General features: G+C 40.1%; 1 protein-coding gene across 3 annotated transcripts in view; it reads left to right on the top strand.

Moving 5' to 3' along the window:
• The window catches only part of Shal (Potassium voltage-gated channel protein Shal), a 456,388-nt gene that overhangs the window by 390,641 nt on the left and 43,607 nt on the right, over positions 1-22,140 (top strand). For all 3 annotated transcript variants that reach the window (XM_071586568.1, XM_071586567.1, XM_071586569.1), the window contains exons 2-3: positions 9,084-9,246; positions 20,621-20,809. In XM_071586568.1, coding sequence (XP_071442669.1) covers positions 9,084-9,246; positions 20,621-20,809 — 352 coding nt within the window. The remainder of the gene's footprint in view (positions 1-9,083; positions 9,247-20,620; positions 20,810-22,140) is intronic.

The raw sequence follows: 22,140 nt of genomic DNA, 5'->3' as shown, positions 1-22,140 counted from the left end.
AGAATGTGGAAGCATTCCCGGGCATTTCAGGCAAGGAGTATCACCAGGCTTCAGAGGTAAACATAAGTGAGGAAAGGGGTACTATAGAGGTAAATTCGGAACGTAACCAACGATGGAGATCTAAAGCCGTAAAGGAAACCATAGGAACTGTAAGAAGACGAAAAAAGGAATCATGAATCACGCGCAAAATGATAAGAAAGAAAGAATCATGGAGTGAATTAGAAGGACGTGTTGAGAGTTCAAAAATAAACTTATGTGTGAAATAAATAAAGCAAAAAAAGCCGAAGTCCGTGGATATGGAAATTTTACAAATAAAGTTGAAAACACTGTTAGAACGTGGGACGGATAAACTTGTGAAAAAAATCAACGCTAAGTCAGGTAAAATATTATTTGAACTAGAGATAATTCAATAGAGATGAAAGTCCGCTCCTGAAAAATTCCGCCTTCCTTCAACCCCCGAGCAAAACCCCTCCCGTGTGACCATTCATTTGAAATATTTATGTGCCAACTTCTCTACCAAGTTTCCAATAAATCTTTCGTTAAATCCGTCAAACTTAAAAAGAACTTTTCCACCAAGGAACGTGGTTTCCTGCGGTTCAACCCCGAGTCAGTCACCACCGCCGATAATGTTTCAGACTATGTGTATTTCTAACGCTAACAAATACCTCTACTCTAACCCCCAAATCCTAGAACACCCCAGTTTTATCTCCTCCCAAAAATATACAAACTCAATGTCCCCTGTCGGCCTAGAGTATCCAGGTTCAACCCTCCCACCGAAAGAATCTCCGCATTTCTTTCTAGTCGTATCAAATACGGAGAAGATGTCGTCAACATTTCGTAAATAAACCGCGGGGAAGTAGCTGAATTTTTCTTTAAAAGTGCACTCAAAGTGAGACATGAAAACATTCGCAAAGAAGGTGAGAAAGTGAGTTGCCCATTGCAGACTATGTGCGAACTTAATGATTTCGTGAACAATCTCAATAGTCTTTTCCCTTCCATCAATTTCACGGTTGAAACCAAAAGGAATAACATCCTCCCTTTCCTAGACCTTTCCCTCAATAGATCGAACGATAAATTACTTTTTGATATATACCGGAAACCCACACACACAAACAACTACATCCATAAACATTCTTTTAGCCATCCCAGCCACAAATTCGCGGTCTACCATTCTCTCATACACAAAATGTTAAATGTCCCTTTGGAAACCATGGCTTACAATAAAGAATTAGAATACATTAAAAATATTACCAACGTAATGGTTTCCAAGAATCACTTATCGACAACTTATTAAAGAAACACAAATTAAAAAATTAATCTCTACATCCACCACACACAAAAAAGACGCAACAAAGAAATACATTAAATTACCCTTCTATCCTCAGTTAACCAGAGGTATCGAAAAAAATTTCAAGAGTGTTGACACGAAAATCTCTTACGCCAACAACAGCAAACTAAAACAGCTCCTAGGAAACAACAAAGACAAAACACCTACAACAGAGAAGTCTGGCATTTACCAAATCAACTGTGGGACTTGCCAAGCTTCTTACATAGGCCAAACACGAAGAAATATTCTTACTAGATATAAAGAACACTACGCCCACTACAAACACAATAAACCAGACAAATCCAGTGTGGCAGAGCATTTAATTGAAACAGGACACCACATGACAAAAGACAATTTAAATCTCCTAAAACAAACTACGAATAATTTACTTGACGCTTATGAGAGCATTTTAATTTTCAAAAACAGAGACAATCTCCTAAACAGTGACACAGGACCTATTTCACATTCCTCGCTTTTCTCCCTGTTAAATTTAAAATAGCCCTTAGTTCATTGTAAACCTACAGTCTCTTCAACGTTAGTGCTTCTTATCCTCTATTATCTTTTCAAACTCCTCTACCATCAGCCTCGTCCATTGGCTCTTGTCTCTTACACCACCCTCCCCTTCCCCTCACATGTAACACTATATATTCTATATATATTGCCCTTACCCTTTCTCACTTCGACTTGTGTTGTCGTGACGATTACCCTTCAGTACGCTGAAGAGGGCTACTTTGTGGCCGAAATACGCGTATTCGTATTCACCTTTTTTATCCTCTCCTTTTTACCTTTTACCCCTTCTTGACTTGTGGCGCTAGCCAACTAATTTCATTTGTACTTTGTTTAGAAAGGTAAACTGTTTACGGCTATTGGAGTTTTACATTCATTTAAATGAAAGCTAATATTGCTCTTTGAACTTATCGTCACATTTCCCCGCCATGACCGCACCTGAAGGTGAGCTTGATAGGTGAGGAAGGAACGCTAAGTCCAATGATATGTTAAATTCACAAATTAGAAGAAAGGGAGGGCAGATTCTTTCCATGTGCTACCTATTGTTTTTCAGGAAGATCTGGCAGCAGAAAAATCACACAGCGTGGACATGTCTACAAAACTCTTCTAATTAATTCTAACTTTTGCTCTGTACATACAAGATCAGTCCCAAAAGTAATAGGATTGAGTTAATTAAAAAAATAATCGCCGAAATCAACACATTTCCTCTAGTCTTCGAAGTAGCACCCTTGTGCGTCCACAGACCGCTCCCAGAGGGTTTTCCACGCCTCCTGGAGGGCGGCGCCGGAATTTCTGCTAAGCTCCGTCGTCACGGCCTTTTGTAACGCTTTCACCGAGCCGTGGTGATGTCCTTCCAGCACAAATTTGAGGCGGGGAAGAGGAAGGAGTCTGACGGGGAATTTTCTAAAAAATTTGCATCCTCGCTCACTTGATTGAGAAACTCTTGGCAGATTTCCTTTTGTTCGCCCGAGAGCCCTCGCGGCACCAACTTCGTACACACCTTTCCCATGATCATGTAGTCGGTCACAAGTCAGTGCATATCAATTTTAGGGATGCCAAGTTCACCAGACACCATGAAAATACTTAATCTACGATCCCTGTCCAACAAAGCCTTCAAGCTTGCAAGATTTTCGTCACTTTATGAGGTCGAAGGGCGTTCTGAACGTTCGGCGTCTTCAACGTCGTCTCTAACCTCTCGAAATAATTTGTACCACTTAAAAACACCTGATCTACGCATGGCGTTATCATTGTAAGCTGCCTTGAGCATTTTATGCCTCTATTTACCGGTTTCGCCCTGTTTCACACTGAATTTGATGGCCTAGCGCTGTTCCAATAGCCTGTTCATGACGGAGCGTAACGATATCACGTTGTAAAGGTCTCGCAAACGAATGGTTCGCAATCTGCAAAGGCTGTGAGCTAACTACTATCAGCTCCAGCTATTCCTGAGACTCCACTCTCTCGAACAAAGCTGGGGGGACCGACACCAGTCCCTCCGTTAATCCGAAAAAATCTCAATACCTTTGGGACAGACCTCGTATTCCCAATTTCTGTGTAAACCACCTTGAGTCGTTAATAGGCCTAACTTTTCAATTTAATATCAAGTCTGCACAAACTGTTTCGGTATTTTTAATGTGCTCCGGCTCGCGCGACTCACCCAAAAATCCAGCAATGGACAATTTTATGAGTTTAATTCAGATTGCCATGTTTCGCACTAATCTTTTGCTGAATCAACGTCTTCCTCTTTTGTTACTTTATTCTCAGGACTCTAAGGAATTACGAAAGCTAGTTTTTTTAATTCGCTTCAACCTTTTTGAAATTCTCACAGACAGTTATTGTCTCATTCGCCGTTTTGAGATGACAATCTTTTGATTTAACTGTCTTTTTCTGGTGTTGAATATATTTTCTAGTATTTAGGGCTGCAGATATCACAGAACTGTTTCTGTTAGCACCTGATATATTTTGGAGATGGGGAGGAGGTTTTCATTCGCCTCTACCATCCCACGCTGCAGTGTCGTCGGGGACATTAAGGGAGGAAGAACCACCACTCTTTGGTTGGACGTATTTATTGGTACTTACAACAATGCAACACAGATGCTCGGAGCCCAAGGGTAGTCACAGGGAATCAGGCAGGGAGTCGCGGGTCTCGCGAGGGTGCCGACCGGCGTAGGGAAGGTAGGAGCGGTCTTGCGATGGCGCGGACCGGCGACGGAACTGACTAGCCCACCCCGTTGGGTCCCCCTTGTATTTATCCGAAATACCCGGGACCAACGGGCGCACGAGGAGGGCTGAGAGTGCCGTCGACGGCTAGTCCCAAGGAGTCCCGTTACTGTTCTCCCATGACTCGTCGGGGACATTAAGGGAGGAAGAACCACCACTCTTTGGTTGGACGTATTTATTGGTACTTACAACAATGCAACACAGATGCTCGGAGCCCAAGGGTAGTCACAGGGAATCAGGCAGGGAGTCGCGGGTCTCGCGAGGGTGCCGACCGGCGTAGGGAAGGTAGGAGCGGTCTTGCGATGGCGCGGACCGGCGACGGAACTGACTAGCCCACCCCGTTGGGTCCCCCTTGTATTTATCCGAAATACCCGGGACCAACGGGCGCACGAGGAGGGCTGAGAGTGCCGTCGACGGCTAGTCCCAAGGAGTCCCGTTACTGTTCTCCCATGACGCACGAGGAGGGTTGAGAGCGCTGTCGACGGCTAGTGTCCCAAGGAGTCCCGTTACTGTTCTCGCTCCACCCCCCCACGACATCACCCCGTCGGCAGTTAAGCCCCTGGCGTGGAATTACTAGGCTCCGAGAAAATTTCATATAAATGAACAATAAACATGAAGAAAACACTGAGTATCAGTATGCAGAGTATACACATGTAAAAAAAATACCGAATAACAATATGAACCTTTTAAGAATTTAAGTTACATTGGAAATGTACATTCTTGAGCAATCATTGATATAGGTGGGTATTCAACCCCCTTTTTCCTTCTTCAATGTCCTTACGCGCACACACACAAAAAAATGTTCCACACACACGTTCAAGGTCCTTACGCGCATACACACACAAAAATATTCCACATACAAGTTCACAACTGCCTAAACACATTAGCACATCAGTTCACTGGACCTTTCACAGATTGGGAAAAGGGGGACAAATGTTGGGGATGCAGATTGGGAGACATTATACACCTGAATAGGTGGGTGTTCCGGCGTTCCTGTGGAGGATTTCTGCCCCTTCCCCGCTCTCCGGTGGCAACAAATATAGCCTACACCGAAAAGGGCAAAAGCTATAAGAGCTAATGCAGGAATTCCAGCGTAATGGATTAACTTGACATTTTGATTAATGGTTTAAGGACACTTGAAATCGTCTATGAGGGCAAGAAATATTTAAAAAAAGCTCCCGGCTCACGCTAAACAGCCACTGACCTGCAATTTCTCCCCTTACATATTCCAAAAACGGAGTGCTACATACGTGCACTTCGCAGTGAGTTTTTATAGATGCTACTGTTTAAAAATGCCGCTATGTTGCCCGAGTCAGATAGGTTGCGTAGGATAGGATAGGAGGGAAGGCACACTTGCACATCGCCTGTAACACAGTCTTCGCCACCATCAGGCGGGAGTAGGATAAACCCCTCGTGGTTCTCTGTTAAGGCCAAGTACATGGAATCTGGTTTTAAGACCATAGCCGGTTGGCCGTCAGGCATCCCCACCGGGAACGTGTGAGCCTTGTACACTCTAAATTTTCCATTTCGGCGACTTAACGGGAGTGCAACCAATAGCATGGTAGTACCAGCATGCCTGAGAATGCGAACTCGTGCAATGCTGTATATAGGCATAGCCGAAGTGCCTTCGTACAGTGCGAATTGATGGTCAGGCGCCAATTGGGTTTTAGCAGTTTTCAAGATTCTTTTTAGGTGGGACGGGGCGAGGATCGTGGGTTGCAACCTACCCAGCTCCGCTAGCATAACGGTAGTCCGTGTGAGCGAAAGAGCTCGTTCAAGTTCTGCTAAATATTGCGAGATTGCCAGATAGCTATTGTGAATAGTGGACAATAAGTCAACAAGAGCAAGGTTACTAGCTGTTTGGTGAGCGAGATTACTTTCCGTGATGTTCATAAAGTTTTTTAATTGCCTGACGGGAGGATAGCTGGAAGTTAGGAATGGAATATCAAGGGGAGGGAGGTTCGGTATCACACCCTGGAGGAGGGGAGTGAGGCCTGTGACGGGGCCGGTCCACATCGGAGGGCCTTTTGGTGGAGGTGGTAGGGAAGAGGGGTGGTATCCCTCACCTCCGGGTGGTCTGCTGGGACTGATGCTCTTCGGCGTAGCGGATGTGGCCGCTGAGATTTCCTCCTCCAGTCCCGGGGTAACAGGTCGTTCAGGAGTAGATGGAGGGCCGTCATCATCCCGGCGGACGCATACGGCGGTGGTCTTTTGCCCAACGCTCGGCATCCTGGTGTTGGAGTCCGCTCCGGAGGGACGGGATCGATGCATTCGGCAGGTCGTTTCGACTCCTGTCCACGCCCTTGGCTCCCGCTAACTCCGTGTTGTGCTGCGGCTGCCATTGTAAGAAAGGGCTCTAACTCTGTGTGACGCGGCCGGGTCGTGGGCGAAGATTGTACGGGTGGCGGAGCGGCGATTGAGTTTCCAACAGCGGGGCTGGACGCGATGAGTATGGCGTCTGTTCGTGAATGGGAGCCGGGGGGAGATAGTGTTGCGGGAGATGAGGGTTGACATGAGACGGCTGCCTAGGGAAAAGAGAGTGGATGCCACCAGCATTAGGAACTTGAATCGCATAATTTCTTAAATTCGCCTCCTCATTCAGCGCAAACTCTTCCGCCTCCAGAATATTTTTTGGACCTCGAACCAAGACGAAACGTCCTAACTCTTCTCTTAATCCCGAAAGAAATTGAGATAAAAGTCTGTGGTCAAAGATAGCTTTCGTGGATGCTGAATTTGGGTCTGGAAAAGTTTCCCTTAATTGGCGAATGATCTTCCGAAGTCTGGTGGAGAACTCACTGACGGGTTCAAGCGGGCGCTGCACGCAAGTTGTAAACATACGCTCGAGCGAGATGGGAGAAATTCGAACTGAAAATCTGCGCTTAAGACAAGAGGAAATATTTTCAAAGTTATCCATTATATGTGGGTTAGTGGTAACGTATTCCGCTGCAGAGCCACTGAGACGCAATCGCGCCACGCACAAGGTTTGGGCCTCCGTCCAAGCATTAAGATGACTTGTGATTTTCAAACATTCCAAGAAATTACTTACGGACGATTCGTCGTCCCCGCTAAAATTTGGAATAAGATATGCTTGACTCCCGATTGTCGTGGCGTATTGTGTGGGTGCACCGGAGGTCGAAGTACTGTCGGTGATGGTATTAACGGTCGGCGTAAACTCCACAAAAGGATTTAGGTGCAATGGGTAAGTTGGGAAAAGAGGGAGGTCTGAAGGACACGAGTGAAAAGGATTGTAAGACGCCATGACAGCAATTGCTTAACCCACAATGACAAAAACGTTATAACTTATTATAAGGTGATAAACCTAAGGTAGTCTGAATCTGGTGCCCGAAAGGCATGGTAGCGTGCTGGTAAGAAGGATAGCATTCTTACAGCAAAAATCAGTTAATTGAAAGTTTAACTGTTAAAATTCCGTTCGGGTGCGATCCATCCGTATTGAATGCAAAATTCCCTGAAATGTTCGTTCCTCAAACACACCTGACACCAATTAATGTCGTCGGGGACATTAAGGGAGGAAGAACCACCACTCTTTGGTTGGACGTATTTATTGGTACTTACAACAATGCAACACAGATGCTCGGAGCCCAAGGGTAGTCACAGGGAATCAGGCAGGGAGTCGCGGGTCTCGCGAGGGTGCCGACCGGCGTAGGGAAGGTAGGAGCGGTCTTGCGATGGCGCGGACCGGCGACGGAACTGACTAGCCCACCCCGTTGGGTCCCCCTTGTATTTATCCGAAATACCCGGGACCAACGGGCGCACGAGGAGGGCTGAGAGTGCCGTCGACGGCTAGTCCCAAGGAGTCCCGTTACTGTTCTCCCATGACTCGTCGGGGACATTAAGGGAGGAAGAACCACCACTCTTTGGTTGGACGTATTTATTGGTACTTACAACAATGCAACACAGATGCTCGGAGCCCAAGGGTAGTAACAGGGAATCAGGCAGGGAGTCGCGGGTCTCGCGAGGGTGCCGACCGGCGTAGGGAAGGTAGGAGCGGTCTTGCGATGGCGCGGACCGGCGACGGAACTGACTAGCCCACCCCGTTGGGTCCCCCTTGTATTTATCCGAAATACCCGGGACCAACGGGCGCACGAGGAGGGCTGAGAGTGCCGTCGACGGCTAGTCCCAAGGAGTCCCGTTACTGTTCTCCCATGACGCACGAGGAGGGTTGAGAGCGCTGTCGACGGCTAGTGTCCCAAGGAGTCCCGTTACTGTTCTCGCTCCACCCCCCCACGACAGCAGTATTAACTCACCATTATCGCTGTGAAACGACAGACATGGGAAAACCTTTCTTATTATTGAATCCATCACCGAAATCTCCGTCCGATACGTTATGATTCATGTTATTTGACCATTTATTTACATCTCCAGCACGAACACTTACGGCATTTCACGGTATTATTTGGCAAAGGGAACATAAGAGACCAAGTATTTGACCTACGCGCCGAGATGAAAGAGACCCATCACATATTTTGCTCGTCATGAACAATTCAAGACGTTTTGCGACCTTAAAGAGGAAAGGCTTGAATGCTGCAGTCCACTTGTCTCCACGTTCTATAGTTCAAAAGGAGTACATAATGAGAATTCCTACATTTCCTATGAAATAAATTTTTTCCTTAGATTTTTTCCTTTTGCATCCAACAGTGCTTAAGATAAATTTTATTTTTAATTCTTTAGAGATTCAGTTTTAAAGCCTTCATTGAACGACTTCTTATAGATTTGAACATAAAATGTTAGTTCTATGGCATCTCACCATGGTATTTTAGTGATTCTCATTTTAAGTTTTCCGATAACACTGCCATTTTACTAAGGTAATTTTGCACTTGTACATTTTAAATGCTTGGAGAAACTTTTCTTGACTTTTATTTGGCCTCCATTGGCCTATATATCCATTTATTTTCTGGAGAATTAAAAAGCACATGCTCTTAAATCATGTTTTCTTTTATCAAATACGTTTTGGAGTAAATGATTTACATAGTTTTCTGTAGCCTGTGAAACCATTGAATCTTCTTTTTTACAGGTATGGTGACATGGTACCCAAGACGATTGCCGGTAAAATCGTGGGAGGTGTTTGCTCTCTCAGTGGAGTACTGGTGATCGCTTTGCCGGTGCCTGTTATCGTATCCAACTTCAGTCGCATCTATCACCAAAATCAACGGGCAGACAAGAGGAAAGCGCAACGGGTACAGTACCCATATTATGGAGTCGGCAGCCATCTTGCAGTTTCCATTGGACGCGAGCATTCTCTCTCGAAGCTCAATTTGAATAATAATCCGCATCACCTTCCCTTGATCCAAGAAACCACTCCCGTGTTCTTTTGTCTTCATGAAATCCCACGATTTTATTTCTTTGAGGGGGCTCCCATGAGCTTGAAAGGCACTAGGAAATAAATGTCCGCGTGTCAGCCATGCGCGAGAGCGCTGCAGGGACGTTTGATCGTTGGGCACATGCGGCTTCCTTTGTTCCCGCCCGACGGTCATTCGTCCAGCAGTTCCCTCGTGCATTTAAAAAGACCTGCCTCCCTGCTTTTTCCCTACTTTTCAACCACACCCATTTCTTTTTCTCTTTGAATTTCCTTTCTCACTTACTGGAATCCATAGGTCGCCTTGTAAAACACGTAACGTATACTAATTTTTCCAAGTTATGAAAAAAGCGCTAAGTTGGCATGTCTGTTCTTTATATCATTCTCTTTTAAAGTTTATACTTTTTGCAAATAGAAACTGCTTTAGATTCACTTTTACTTGCTTTACGTTTAACAATTTCCTGGTGTATAATGAGACTGTAAATGTAAGCTCATTAGTGAGCGATGCTCCTATTTTATTTTTATACACGTAGCATGTCTTTTAGACATTATAGTCCTCTACAAATAGTTTCAAGTCCTAAGGCATAGTTATTAATGCACGAATAGTATATTTCACAGATTGCTTATGTTTTATTGCATAATTTTATTCAAATACCAGTTTCGTTTCATTTGGGCATGCATCTACGATATTTATCAAAGACGCGCTAGCCTTAAATACATTTTATGGTCATGCAATAGGCGCACTTCCTTGATCTTTCTAGTATTTTCTGTGATAGACGCATATCTTCATGTATCAAATATTGCACTATCGTCGTATTTAAATGGTAGAACTATGAAAGATGAAAATAAAATATTTCGAGTATTTCTTTCATTGAGCAAGGAATTGTTTGATTCCGGAGGCAACTTATATGAGCGAAATAAGTGCTAAAACATTATTTACACTTATTTTACGGATTTAAATAGAGGGAAATACATAGTACCTCCAATTGTAACTTTTTGATACTGTCGCTATCACACCAAAAAGGGCAATATTTCATTGAGGGCAGAATTTTAGGAGTGTTCGACATCGACTGAAGGCCTGTTGCTTAGGCCGGTTCGCCACGTAGCTCTGCCGCTGTGATTGATCTTTGCGGTAAGGGGTCACGGTGGATAAGAAATTTTACTCCCGTATAAGTGTTAAAATAATTGCAGCATCTTCCAACTGAGAACACCACCAAGGAATTAATGTCCATCCAGCCTCCGTTGGAGAGAGGGAGGGGAGGTGGGACGGAAACTTCAAGAAGGGAGGGCTGTGAGGAAGCGGTAGCCGCATCATGTTGATTGCAAGAGGAACCGCGGGTGAAGTCCCTCTCGAAACTAATTGGAGACTCTCTCTGACCCGCCGGGTGCTCCGCTAGAAGCTCGAGATAAGATACACTGCTTTTTGTCATTTGCCTTGGATATCATCTTAAGACCCCCGGTACAAAAAAGAGTTATTTCTATCGTCACTGGACCATTGCTCACATCTGTCTTACGAAGAATTCACAGCGAGTCTCGATTCTGAGTGTTTAGCTCTATCATTTAAAATAAACTCTTAGGCACCCAAGTACTATTTTGCTGTACTTGGGTGCCCAAGTACTATTTTGCTATATTCATGCAAGAAGACGTGTACACATCGGGTGTAGAATTGACCATCCTTTTGCCCATATTTTTTTTAATGCATCACCATGAAGTTAGCTAGAACCAGGAAAAATCAGGCGATTTCAGGGAAAGTTGGTGATCCTATTTCCTTCCATCATAAAATTTTCCCTAAAAAGGGAAATTCTCAATTTTAATGTTAATTCATTATCAGAAGAAGATTAACTATTGAAAATTTCCGTTTCAGCGATTTTATTTGCCAGGTTATGGAGTAAACACCGACTTATTTTTGCCAAAAAATAGGGTGGCCACAAAAATTACAAAGTAAACAACAGGACCCCCAAGAGTGACACCGCAGTGCCGTACATAGCAGATGGTCCTTATCGGTACACGGCTTTAGTTTCATAGATTTCACGCTCGCCTGCAGCATCTCGCCCGACTGTGCCGATTCCAAGAAATGGAAGCGCACCTTCTAGCCATAGCGTCCCCTCCCGTTCTGAGAGAAGGAAAGATAGGTAAGTTTTCACCTCCGAAGTGTAGCAAAGACCTGGCGATCGAAGCAATTCATTTGGCAACTTAACGACCCGAATTTTAATCCGTTCGCAAGGACCCTATCGTTTTAAATTATTTTTTTAGATATTCGGTAAAACCTCTGGCGATCTATCGGTGGAGACGAGAAAAATGAATTTAACCAGAATTGGCGGACATCGAAAAATCGACAACTCAAGACTCCAGTTGGTGGATTTGAAAACTGAGGGGTGGTGTTGCGCCAACGGGTTGTTTGCGTAATTGAAGACTCGCAGACCCGCGTAGTTTTCTCTGTTTAGCGAGAAAGCTTTCTTTTTGGTAAAATATACGTGAAAACCCATTGGCAATACCCCTTATATAATTCCTCTCTCACTAAAGGGTATGACTTTTTACCCAATAGGGTAAAATTCAAGGTATATATTTTTGAATTCAACCAGAATTAATTAACTATTTTAACTTCTAAATGTTATCATGCTGCATTTCATTTTTTTCTTTTACATTAAAATGGTCACTTGACTTTATGGCTTGATAATACGCATAACTCACAAGGATGCTGCGTCGCTGAAGTACTTAAGCCCCTACCTCTAATATTTTCAGCTTTCCTTCATGGAAAGTAAGAATTAACATCCTCACAAATCGTTTAAGTTTCAGTATAAATAATTCACTGCAGATGCAACAAATACTGTGAAATATTTCTATATCTACCTTCTTTGTTCCCTTCATTGGACTAAAAATTTTCCTCTTTTCTTTTTATATGTCGAATGAACCAACTTATAGCAAACTATTTCATTCCTCGGCATACTTTGAAATGAGTACTAATTGAAAAAAATAAATAACAAGGTCTGTTCAAACAGTATCACGACTTTTGCGTTTTATCAAAAATTATTTATTTATTCAAAAACATCTTTTTTATCCCCTTCAAAGTAATCCCCATTAGATATTATACACTTGTGAGAACGTTTTCTCCAATCCTCGAAGCACTTAAAAACTCATTTTTTGTGATCTTGTTCAGCTCCTCCTTCGACGCAGTCTTTATCTCGTCAGTCGTAGCGTAGCGTCGTCCTTTCATGGGCCTCTTTAGTTTCGGTAACATGGAAAAGCTACCGGGGGTCAGATCTGGAGAATACGGTGGCTGCGGCATCATTAGTGTCTCGTTTTCGACCAAATATTCGCGCACAAGTAACGATGTGTGAGTAGGGGCGTTGTCATGGTACAAAAGCCAATATTTGTTTTTCCGCAAATCCGGTCGTTTGTGGCGGATTTCTTCGCCTTTGCGAAATTGCGCATTACATGCAGGTAATATTCCTTATTTACCGTTCTACCCTGTGGTAAGAACTCATGATGCACCACGCCCCTGCAAATGAAGAAAACTGTGAGCAAAACTTTCACATTCGACCGAACTTGGCGCGCTTTTTTCAGTCTTGGCTCGTGCTGCAGCTTCCATTAGGATGATTGAGCTTTAGTTTCCACGTCACAACCATAAACCCATGATTCGACCCCAGTTATGACCCTCTGGAGCAAATTTGGGTCGTCGCCGACAGAGTCCAACACCTCATTAGCAATGTTATTGCGTTGCCGTTTTTGGCCGAAATTGAGCAATTTTGGTACGATTATCGCGGCGAACCGTGTCATGCCCAAATCATTGGTAACAATCGAATGGCACGAGCCAATCGATCTGTTCATATTTACACTTACCAAGTAAAACGTATATCATTTTCGGAAACCAGTACAAACTTTTCATATAGTCGGCCAACTCGCTGCTATATAAATGACAAAAATTCATCAAAAGCATAAAATCGTAGTTTCTGTTGTAATTTGACATAAAAGCTGAAATTTCGAAGATATTTGCTTTATTTATTAGAATTTTTGAACATTCATTCAATGTTGAAATGCAGATGAAGTTACCTGTCAAGTACATATCAACCTATGACGAAGGAAAAAAATACCAACTGCAAAAAGCATATGGCTTCCCAAAGCGCCGCAAAACTTTCATGATAAATTGTAATCAAGGAAAAATTAGAGATGATTTGAACTGAGCAGAATGGTACATTCTCTAAGCATGATTGATGATAAACTAAATATGTCTGATATGATTTAGGTAACTTTAGGTATGCTTTAGGTAACACGGCTTCTGTATAATTTTACTTGGCCTTAAATGTTGTGTAAAGATTTATTTCAACCTGGATACTTTTCGCGATGTCACGCTAATGTCATCTCTTAATTTAAAATATTTATAGAGGCATAAAAATTAAAATTTTTACTTTGAATAACATCTAAATGTATTTAAAGTCAAAATTATTTTAGAATTCTTTAAATATTTTCATCATTTTTTATTGTTTTGGACATTTCTTTTCGCAAAAGCTTTTGGCTCATTTTTATTCATTTGTGCATGTATTATTTTAATCATAAATTCTCATTGAATTACTTGATGGGGTTCATGTCTTGTAGCTGCATGTGCACTCTGTTTTTGTTAAAAATATATGTATTTTCCTAGTGATGTAGGAATAACATTCTATAGTGTTCTTTCGTAAAAAATATTTTTATTCTCTTTGAATTTCTCTTCTAGAGTTTCTTCCTCCAGTTTCGGCTTGCCAGGCGTTGACAACTGAAAACTGACTTTAAAACTCTTGTCTTCAGCTGCTGTGATTGCATTAAGTTGATCCATCACTCCTTAATCGTGACTTAAAACAATAAAATACGATCTATGACAGTTCATGTGGACTCTTCACACTATCACACAAAGCTGCTGACAAGCGTAAACTTTAAAACAGAGTTTCAATACATTCAAAATTTACGTTTAAAAATTCGGTCTTAACATACCTGTTTTCTTTCTCGAACCTCTTGTCACTCAAAATACCAAGAAATTAGCATCAAAAGTTAATTTTATTGTTTATCAATTGGAAATAATTCCTTCGAGCACACTGTGTGACATACTTTATTTGGTTGAATTGATTTTTCTGTGATACGTTTGTGTCAAGAGTTTAACAAAACCTTTCGCTGACTCCATGTGCTTTAATGTCTTCAACGGCTTATTACTTTCCCAAATTTAAATTCTTTTTTTCTGATATCTTAACTTTACCAATCAATATCTATGCCTATCCAAATACCCATCAGTGCCTTACATCTAATGCCTGGATGCAATCATGACAATAGCCTACCTCTTTGTCGACCCCTTTTTAAATACATGAACATGTACTGTGAAATCTGTTAAATTTGTTTAAAATGTGAAATATTAGCAAAAATTTTCGTAAGTAAATATACGCTTGTGTATTCCTAAAACCCCTATAATTAGCTAATGAATTTTAAAAGAGGCATCAATTTAATCAAAAATAACAACTTTAAAATATTTTACGTTCCCATTTGAAAATAGGTAAAAAATAAAACAGGATGCGTTACGTAGAAATTTCATATATTTATTTAAGATTTCTGACAATATGTGTAGATGATAATTTTAATAAATACGTCCATACGTCACACTTCTAAATAAAAAGTAATTGAATATCTTTCAGAGTTTTGAGTTACCGCAGTCCGTTAAAGAAGTATTATTTCAGCATACCCTACGTTACACTGAATGGAGTAATGTATAATATCAATTTGAAATCGTATTTTAGAAAACATTGAACAAAAAGTTAAGAGATTTGAATTGTGTTCGGAATTGAATTTTTGGAAATGAATACTTGAACATAATCAATGTCAATTCAAGTGTGGCTTGACGATATAGAGAACTGCGGCAAAAATTAACTTTTGTTTCCGCAATTGCATCCACGTTCATTAAAGGCGATAATTTCTACATGACAGTATCTCACACAGAAAGACCTGAAGACGTAAGCAGGATAGTTAGAGAAACGCTCGTCGTCAATGGACAAAGCCACGCGGAGGGCATCCCAAAAGCTGAGCTGCATACTGCGAGATGCTTTGGGAATCTTAAAAAACAAATAATTAATTAACGGTTATTTACTGCACTCCTAAATTTATCTGGGTTTATCTGCAAAAATAATGTTTTTGATTCTTGATTTCAATCCAATTAATTTTTTTTATTCTTGATTAGATACTTCGTTGTTCATTCTGGCTGATCTTAGGGTTCAATCTGGGTGTGCTTCTCTTTATTTCATTTCCGTATTTGAAAATTTTTTAACCATCTTTTTTAATAAACTCCTAAGTTCTGATGACATTACCCCAAATTATGGTATTGCCTTAAAAAGTCAGAGCAAGGTTTCATTTCGTAAATCCAACTGTTTAAAAAGTGAAAACCGACTGATATTTCCCGGCAATTTTCTCTTTAAGGTTTTTTTCTAAATTGTTGCAATATATGACAATCGTTGTGTGTTTAAGGCGATCATGTGACGATGTTCATCAACTTTCAACCAATAAATAAATATATTCAGTGGTTTCAATTATTTATTTATTTATTTATGTATTTATTTTCTTTTTTCGTTGCAATTAGGCGATTTTCCTGGTGGCAACGGTCAAGTTTGACCAAAGATAACTCTTGCAACGAAAATTACGTGCATACACGCCCTAGAAAAACAGATAAGAGACAAAATATTCTTACATACAATGACACTTGACATGCAAACAAACTTCCACATCACATACAAAATGCCGTCCACATATCATACAAACAATATTTTAATAATTACAATGAAGTTTATCACCCAGTGGCTGCTTTACATTTATACTTAAAACTTCTAAAATTGGATGGAAAGGGCTCAAACATACCTCTAGGCAGCTGGTTCCAATCAATTATAGTTCTATTTAAAAAAGAGAATTTTTTCTTATTTGTTTTTTGCGTCCTTATTTTTAGTTTGAAACAATGGTCTTTTTTCCCTTTAGGTTAGGCTAGGCTTTTCTATCCCTTGTCATAAATCTTCCCACGCTTCGTCCTTTTTAACAATTCTATACATCGCGCCAACCTACTCCTTTTTCTTCTATTTTTCAAACTATCCCATTTCAGTACATCTGACATTTCCGTGACACAATCTGTTCTTTTGTACCTTCCGAGTACATATATTGCTGCCTTTCCTTGAACTTTTTCTATCTTTTTAATATGTCCCACCTCATATGAATCCCATACTATGGAGGAGTATTCTAGGATAGGGATAACCAGTACCTTATATACATTTTCTTTTGTGGCTACGCTACTTCCTTTTTAAATTTCTCATTACCCGATGTAATACTTTAAAAGCCTTCCGTGTCAAATTATCTACTTGGACCCCCCACCCAAGATCCCTAGTTAAGTAAATGCCTAAATATTTGCATTGACTGGTACATGGATTCTTTCTCTAAAGAGGGTGTAAATTTCCTTTTCTGCATTCTTTTTATTTGAAAAATGTATATGCTTACTCTCAGTTATATTAATGCCCATATTATTATTTGTAACCCAGTCACCAAGGCGATCGATGTCATTTTGTAGCATTGCGCGGTCATTTACATGCTCTATCCGTCTGTATTTAATGCAGTCATCAGCAAAGAGTCTTATTTGGGAATGTAAATTGTTTGGTAGATCGTTTACGTAAATTAGGAAGAGTAATGGCCCTAGAACACTGCCTTGTGGAACTCCTGCTAAAACGCTCGCCTCATTTGAAAATGTATCCCCTAATTTTACTTTTTGAGTTCTGCCTCTATGAAAATTTTTTATCCATTATTTTACCCTCAAGTCCAATGGTAACGAATCCAACTTTAACAATAATTTATCTTAAGGCACTCGGTCAAAAGCTGCCGAAAAATCAACAATTACTGCATCCACATCCTTTCCTTCGTCTATTGCGTCGCCGATATATTGGCTAAATCCCAAAAGCTGCGTTTCACACGAGTATCCCGTTTTAAACCCATGTTTGTGTTTGAATAGCCATCTATCTCTTGTCCACCATTCCCGAATGTAGTCAGCGATTCTTTTTTCCATTATTTTGCAAACAACTGAGGTTATGCTTACCGGTCGATAATTGCTCATAGTCTCTCAAAAGATACCGTATATTCTAAAAAACAATGTTCAAATTTTGTAATACTCTAGTAATCATCTAAGATTAGTGAATAAAGTTTCCTATTAAAAGTCGTAAGACACCGGAGTGATGTTAGGGCACAATGTTTATTTGTAAGGATTTTCTACCATTAAAATACATATACGTTGTCGTTTTACTCATGCATTTCTAGATTTTTTGTTAAAAATTGCGAATCCAATGAAATGTTGAGGCATACCCTTAAAGACGTAGAAAAGACCATTGTTTTGATTTTTTTATGACTGCATATCCGTCATTCTGCAGTGGAAGCCAGCCATCTTCGCTCAAATCACTGTCGCTGACTCAAGTTTTCAGGTTATCACTCTCTGTTACAAAAATTCAATTCCATTGTGTTTATGTCTCTGGTGCAAAATAATGTGAATCAGAAGCTTAGAATATTTCCATAAGTTTAATTTCTTGCTAATAAATTTTCCAAATTCCCGGAATCGCAGTTAATATCGTAACCCAGCCAGACATGACTAATTTCGAAACCAAACCAGGCGTATTTGTACCGAAATGATCTTAGAGTCAATATTTGAGAGTAGGTTTTGCGAATCAAATTTTATTGAATATTAGCATATATTATTTGGGCCTAACTCATTAATATTAAATATGAAAAAAACACATTAATCAACCAAAAGAGTGATTTTAAAAGTGAGGGTAGAGTTTGCCCAATGCTAAGCACAGCGGCATGTGAAATGCACACATTAGCAAGGAAGCGAAGGGGAGGCAATCCCTTTACCTGTGCCACCTGTGGTTTCTCAGGAAGATCTGGTACCCGAAGTATCACGATGCTAGGGTGAACCTTAGGGTGCTCAGAGGCGTCATCCGAAAACGAACCTGGGTCCACCAGTCAGTAGCCTAGTTCTTTACTCTATAGATTACCACCATGTAAGCTATTGAGTTAAATCTCTCAGATAAAAAGAAGTCGGATAGAAGCCTGTTCCCTTGAACTTACATTTCGTCCAACACAGCTGCTCCAGTTTATCAATGAATTCCAAAAAGGAAAATGTTTAACCTCTCTTGAATAAGAATTTGGTTCGGCAACCATCTCCTCGTTTTAATAGGATCTGGTAAAAAAGGCGCCGGCGAGTGAATACAATCATCAATTTTACATTCACAATTGCAGATCACAAAATGAGTTGATCCGCTGGTATGATAGAAAAAGACATTTTTATGAGTCAATCGTGGACGCTGTTCATGCTGCTCAGTTTTAAAAATAGTTTAATAACGATATTTAGGGCGAAATATTCTTTTAATTTGATCCATTTTAAAATTATTGATGAAAATTATTCCTTACGAATCCTAAGAAAAACTGTTCCTTCCAGCTGAAGGCAGTTCTTTGTCAAAATTGGTGCGGACTCCTTGCTAGCAAGTAATTCCTTGGCATGCCTGATTTCCCTGTTTCATCCAGTGACGTACTGACGCCTCAATTCCTGTATATTTCGTTGAAACGATTGCAAGCCATTTTCGGCAGAAAGAAAAAACATGACTTCGTTTTGATCAACTGTGAGAAGTCTGAGCCCGATTTGCCTATCGCTTTCTCAGGTCCAAATGCTTGTGTTAAATATTATGTATTCACCCCTAAAGAGAGACGTTTCAGGCGTGATATGGTGGAATATCATTATTAAGTTAAAAGTTGACAATTTTCCACAAATTAGTGGAAAGTTGTCACCTTTCAATTAATTTATGTAATCACCCTCTCCAGAGGTATTAATAACATTTAAGAGTCCTGCGCATTACTTCCTCTGGCATTTATCACCATATCATGGATTTCATCAACTATCCCTGGAGTAGTAACTTCAACACGGCGCGGTATTGAGAACTTTCACAGTCAGTCAAATTTTTTGAAACCAAGAAATAAATTCAAATGGAATTCGCAGATAATGAAAAATAAGTATCTCTCGAGTCTCCAGAGGAGATTTGCTGTTCATTAGGTAATGAATCCTCTCTCATCCATTTCAGGAAATCACTCGACTTTCTTCTATTCAATCAAGCACTAAAGAGAATAATAGAAAAACCTAGTGGAAATAGTGGTTTGTTCACTTGCATAAGTGTTATGGGAAATTATTATCGCTATCATTTAATTTTAGACTTCTTGATTCGTAATTTATCCAACCATGGTCTTCTGGCATTAATTTAAAGGATTTTTACTGGGGAGTGATTTTGGCAGTGCAACTTGTCACTTACAAATCGAATAAGTATTTGAGCTCATTTATGAAATGAAATTATTTCAGTGCATCAAATTTGCGGGTAACATTTTCAAATTATTTCTTATTCATTGGCCACCTAGGTTAATTAATTTTAGATAATATGTTCGTCGGGTTTAAAGGTAAGGGAGGCTACAAATGAAGATATTTGAAACGTAATAAAACTTTGAGAAGAATAATTCAGAAGTTAATGGCTGAAAAATAAGCGTTTTTTAAATTTTTTTTACACGAATCCCTTAAATAGTACGACTATGCATGGTAAATAAATTGAATAATGGGAATTGTTTCATGATAGCAATAGTAACAATTTGGAGGTGAGTATTTTCTTTCACACATAGCTACAATCCTCGTCGAAACTTTCAGTAGCATGTTACCTCCATGACCCCACACGCGGTCATAATTATTCCGTAATAAAATATCGTTAAAATAATTCAAAATGAAAATATGAATAACTTGATTGTCGTCCTGCATAGATTTCAAGTAGAAAAACGAAACTAATATCCGTAGTTACCTTAATTCAATCAAAATTACACTGCACATTTTTTACTCTAATGGCCGATGAAATATTTAATATTTTGAGAGTGGTTCAGGAAAATTTAAAAGCTGGTTGAGATTCCGGCTGGCACAGAAATAAAATATCCTACATACAGTTTGATGAAAAACCGTTACGTAATTGATTTGTTTTATAACTTTCGTCATTATAAAAATATTCCGCCTCACTTTAACCTCTTCACCTGAAAGAGGAATTCACATTGTTTTGCACCACGCTCTTGTCATCATTTGATTGCTCTAGCATCAGAGCAGTGGACCTCCCTAATACTAGTCCGCGTGGCTTGGATTAATCACCTTGGAATTCTTGGCAAAAGGCAAGCACTCATTTCCTTGGACTTGTGTTTCATTGCAGAAAGCGCGTCTGGCACGCATTCGAATTGCCAAGGCGTCCTCGGGAGCTGCTTTCGTCAGCAAAAAGAAGGCTGCGGAAGCACGGCTCGCTGCTCAGGCGTCCGGTGAAGAAATGGATGACAATTATCGTGAAGAGGATATCTTCGAGCTTCAGCATCACCATCTTCTACGCTGTCTAGAGAAAACCACAGTGAGTATTTACACAAAGCAGCCCTTCGAGTGACTTTACTCATAGTCGAGCTGAAGAGAATCAGAGACTAATCTACTTCAAACCACGCCCATTATTTCATATAATTTATTTTGATTAGCATTGATATGAAGTACAAGTTTTATCGCTTTCATTGATGTACTTATGGAGTTTTTCTTGCAAGCATAATATGCATACTTTTCCATTGAGTCGAGAGTTGCGGAATTATATTCTTCCAGTTGTATCAAAATGAGAGCTTTGCAGGAAAGGTTTTAGATTTCGCTGTTTCTTCCTAGTGTTTAAGGAATGACTATGCTTAACGATAGATATCAAGTCTTTCTTTTAAATCTTACACTAGAGCCGTACGTAGTATTAATGAAATCAATTCTATTTTATTATTCGATAGTTAACGCAGTTACCTTCAGTTAACATAGTTAACACCCAGTCATAAACGATATGACCAATTATAATCAAATGTTACCTTAATCGTTGCACTGTTCATAAACACAAATGGAAGAAAATAATGGGTAATGATTTCTTTTTTATGGTGAAAATCGCATCTTAGATTCCATAGTTCGAAAGTTCCATAAACATATCAAGAATATTTGAGGTTTAATGATTTTTGGTGATGTCTCCCTTTTTTGATAGAAACTGTTGTGAAGACAGTCTCTTGACCATTTACCTGTAATAAATCTATCATGGATGATTTATTGGATAGATTCTCTACCACATCTGTCAAGTTCCTGCATTGAATATTTGTTGTTGAAAATATTCTCTTTGAGGATAGGCCATATAACTACGAGGAATATTGGGTATCACTGCTCACAATTAACTTTGAAATATATTGGTCTTTGCTAATTATGAAATATGGATTTTGGATCTTTTGCAAATCTGTATTGAATTTATTGATTTGCAACAATTTTTAGGAATCAGAGGACAATAAATGTTTCCATACATAATCCATCCATGTGCTACAATAGCTATTCTGAACATATTCATTTAATAGAATTCTGAGAAAATTTAAGAACTGTTGCAGAATGCTATTTTTGCACATATAAGGGCTGTTCCAGAATGCTATCTCTGAACTGAAATACCTCACTGGGGTATACGAGGGTAGGCTGAAGAGTAATGCACATATGCTTGTAGGCCAAAAACATAAACAAATGGTGGGATTGCGTAAAAACTACATTTAAGTAAAATTCTTAACTTTCAAAATCATATATGCATTTATTTTTCAACATAGTCACCGTTAAGGCTAAAATATTTCTCTCGACGTGTAACAGGTTTTTTCATTCCGTCACGGAAAAACTTCCGACTTTTCTCGAATCCACGCC

Source organism: Hetaerina americana, unplaced genomic scaffold (assembly GCF_022747635.1).
Source record: "Hetaerina americana unplaced genomic scaffold, ioHetAmer1.1.p SCAF_23, whole genome shotgun sequence".
NCBI classification, from domain to species: Eukaryota; Metazoa; Arthropoda; class Insecta; order Odonata; family Calopterygidae; genus Hetaerina; species Hetaerina americana.
This window is presented reverse-complemented; position numbering and strand designations above follow the sequence as displayed.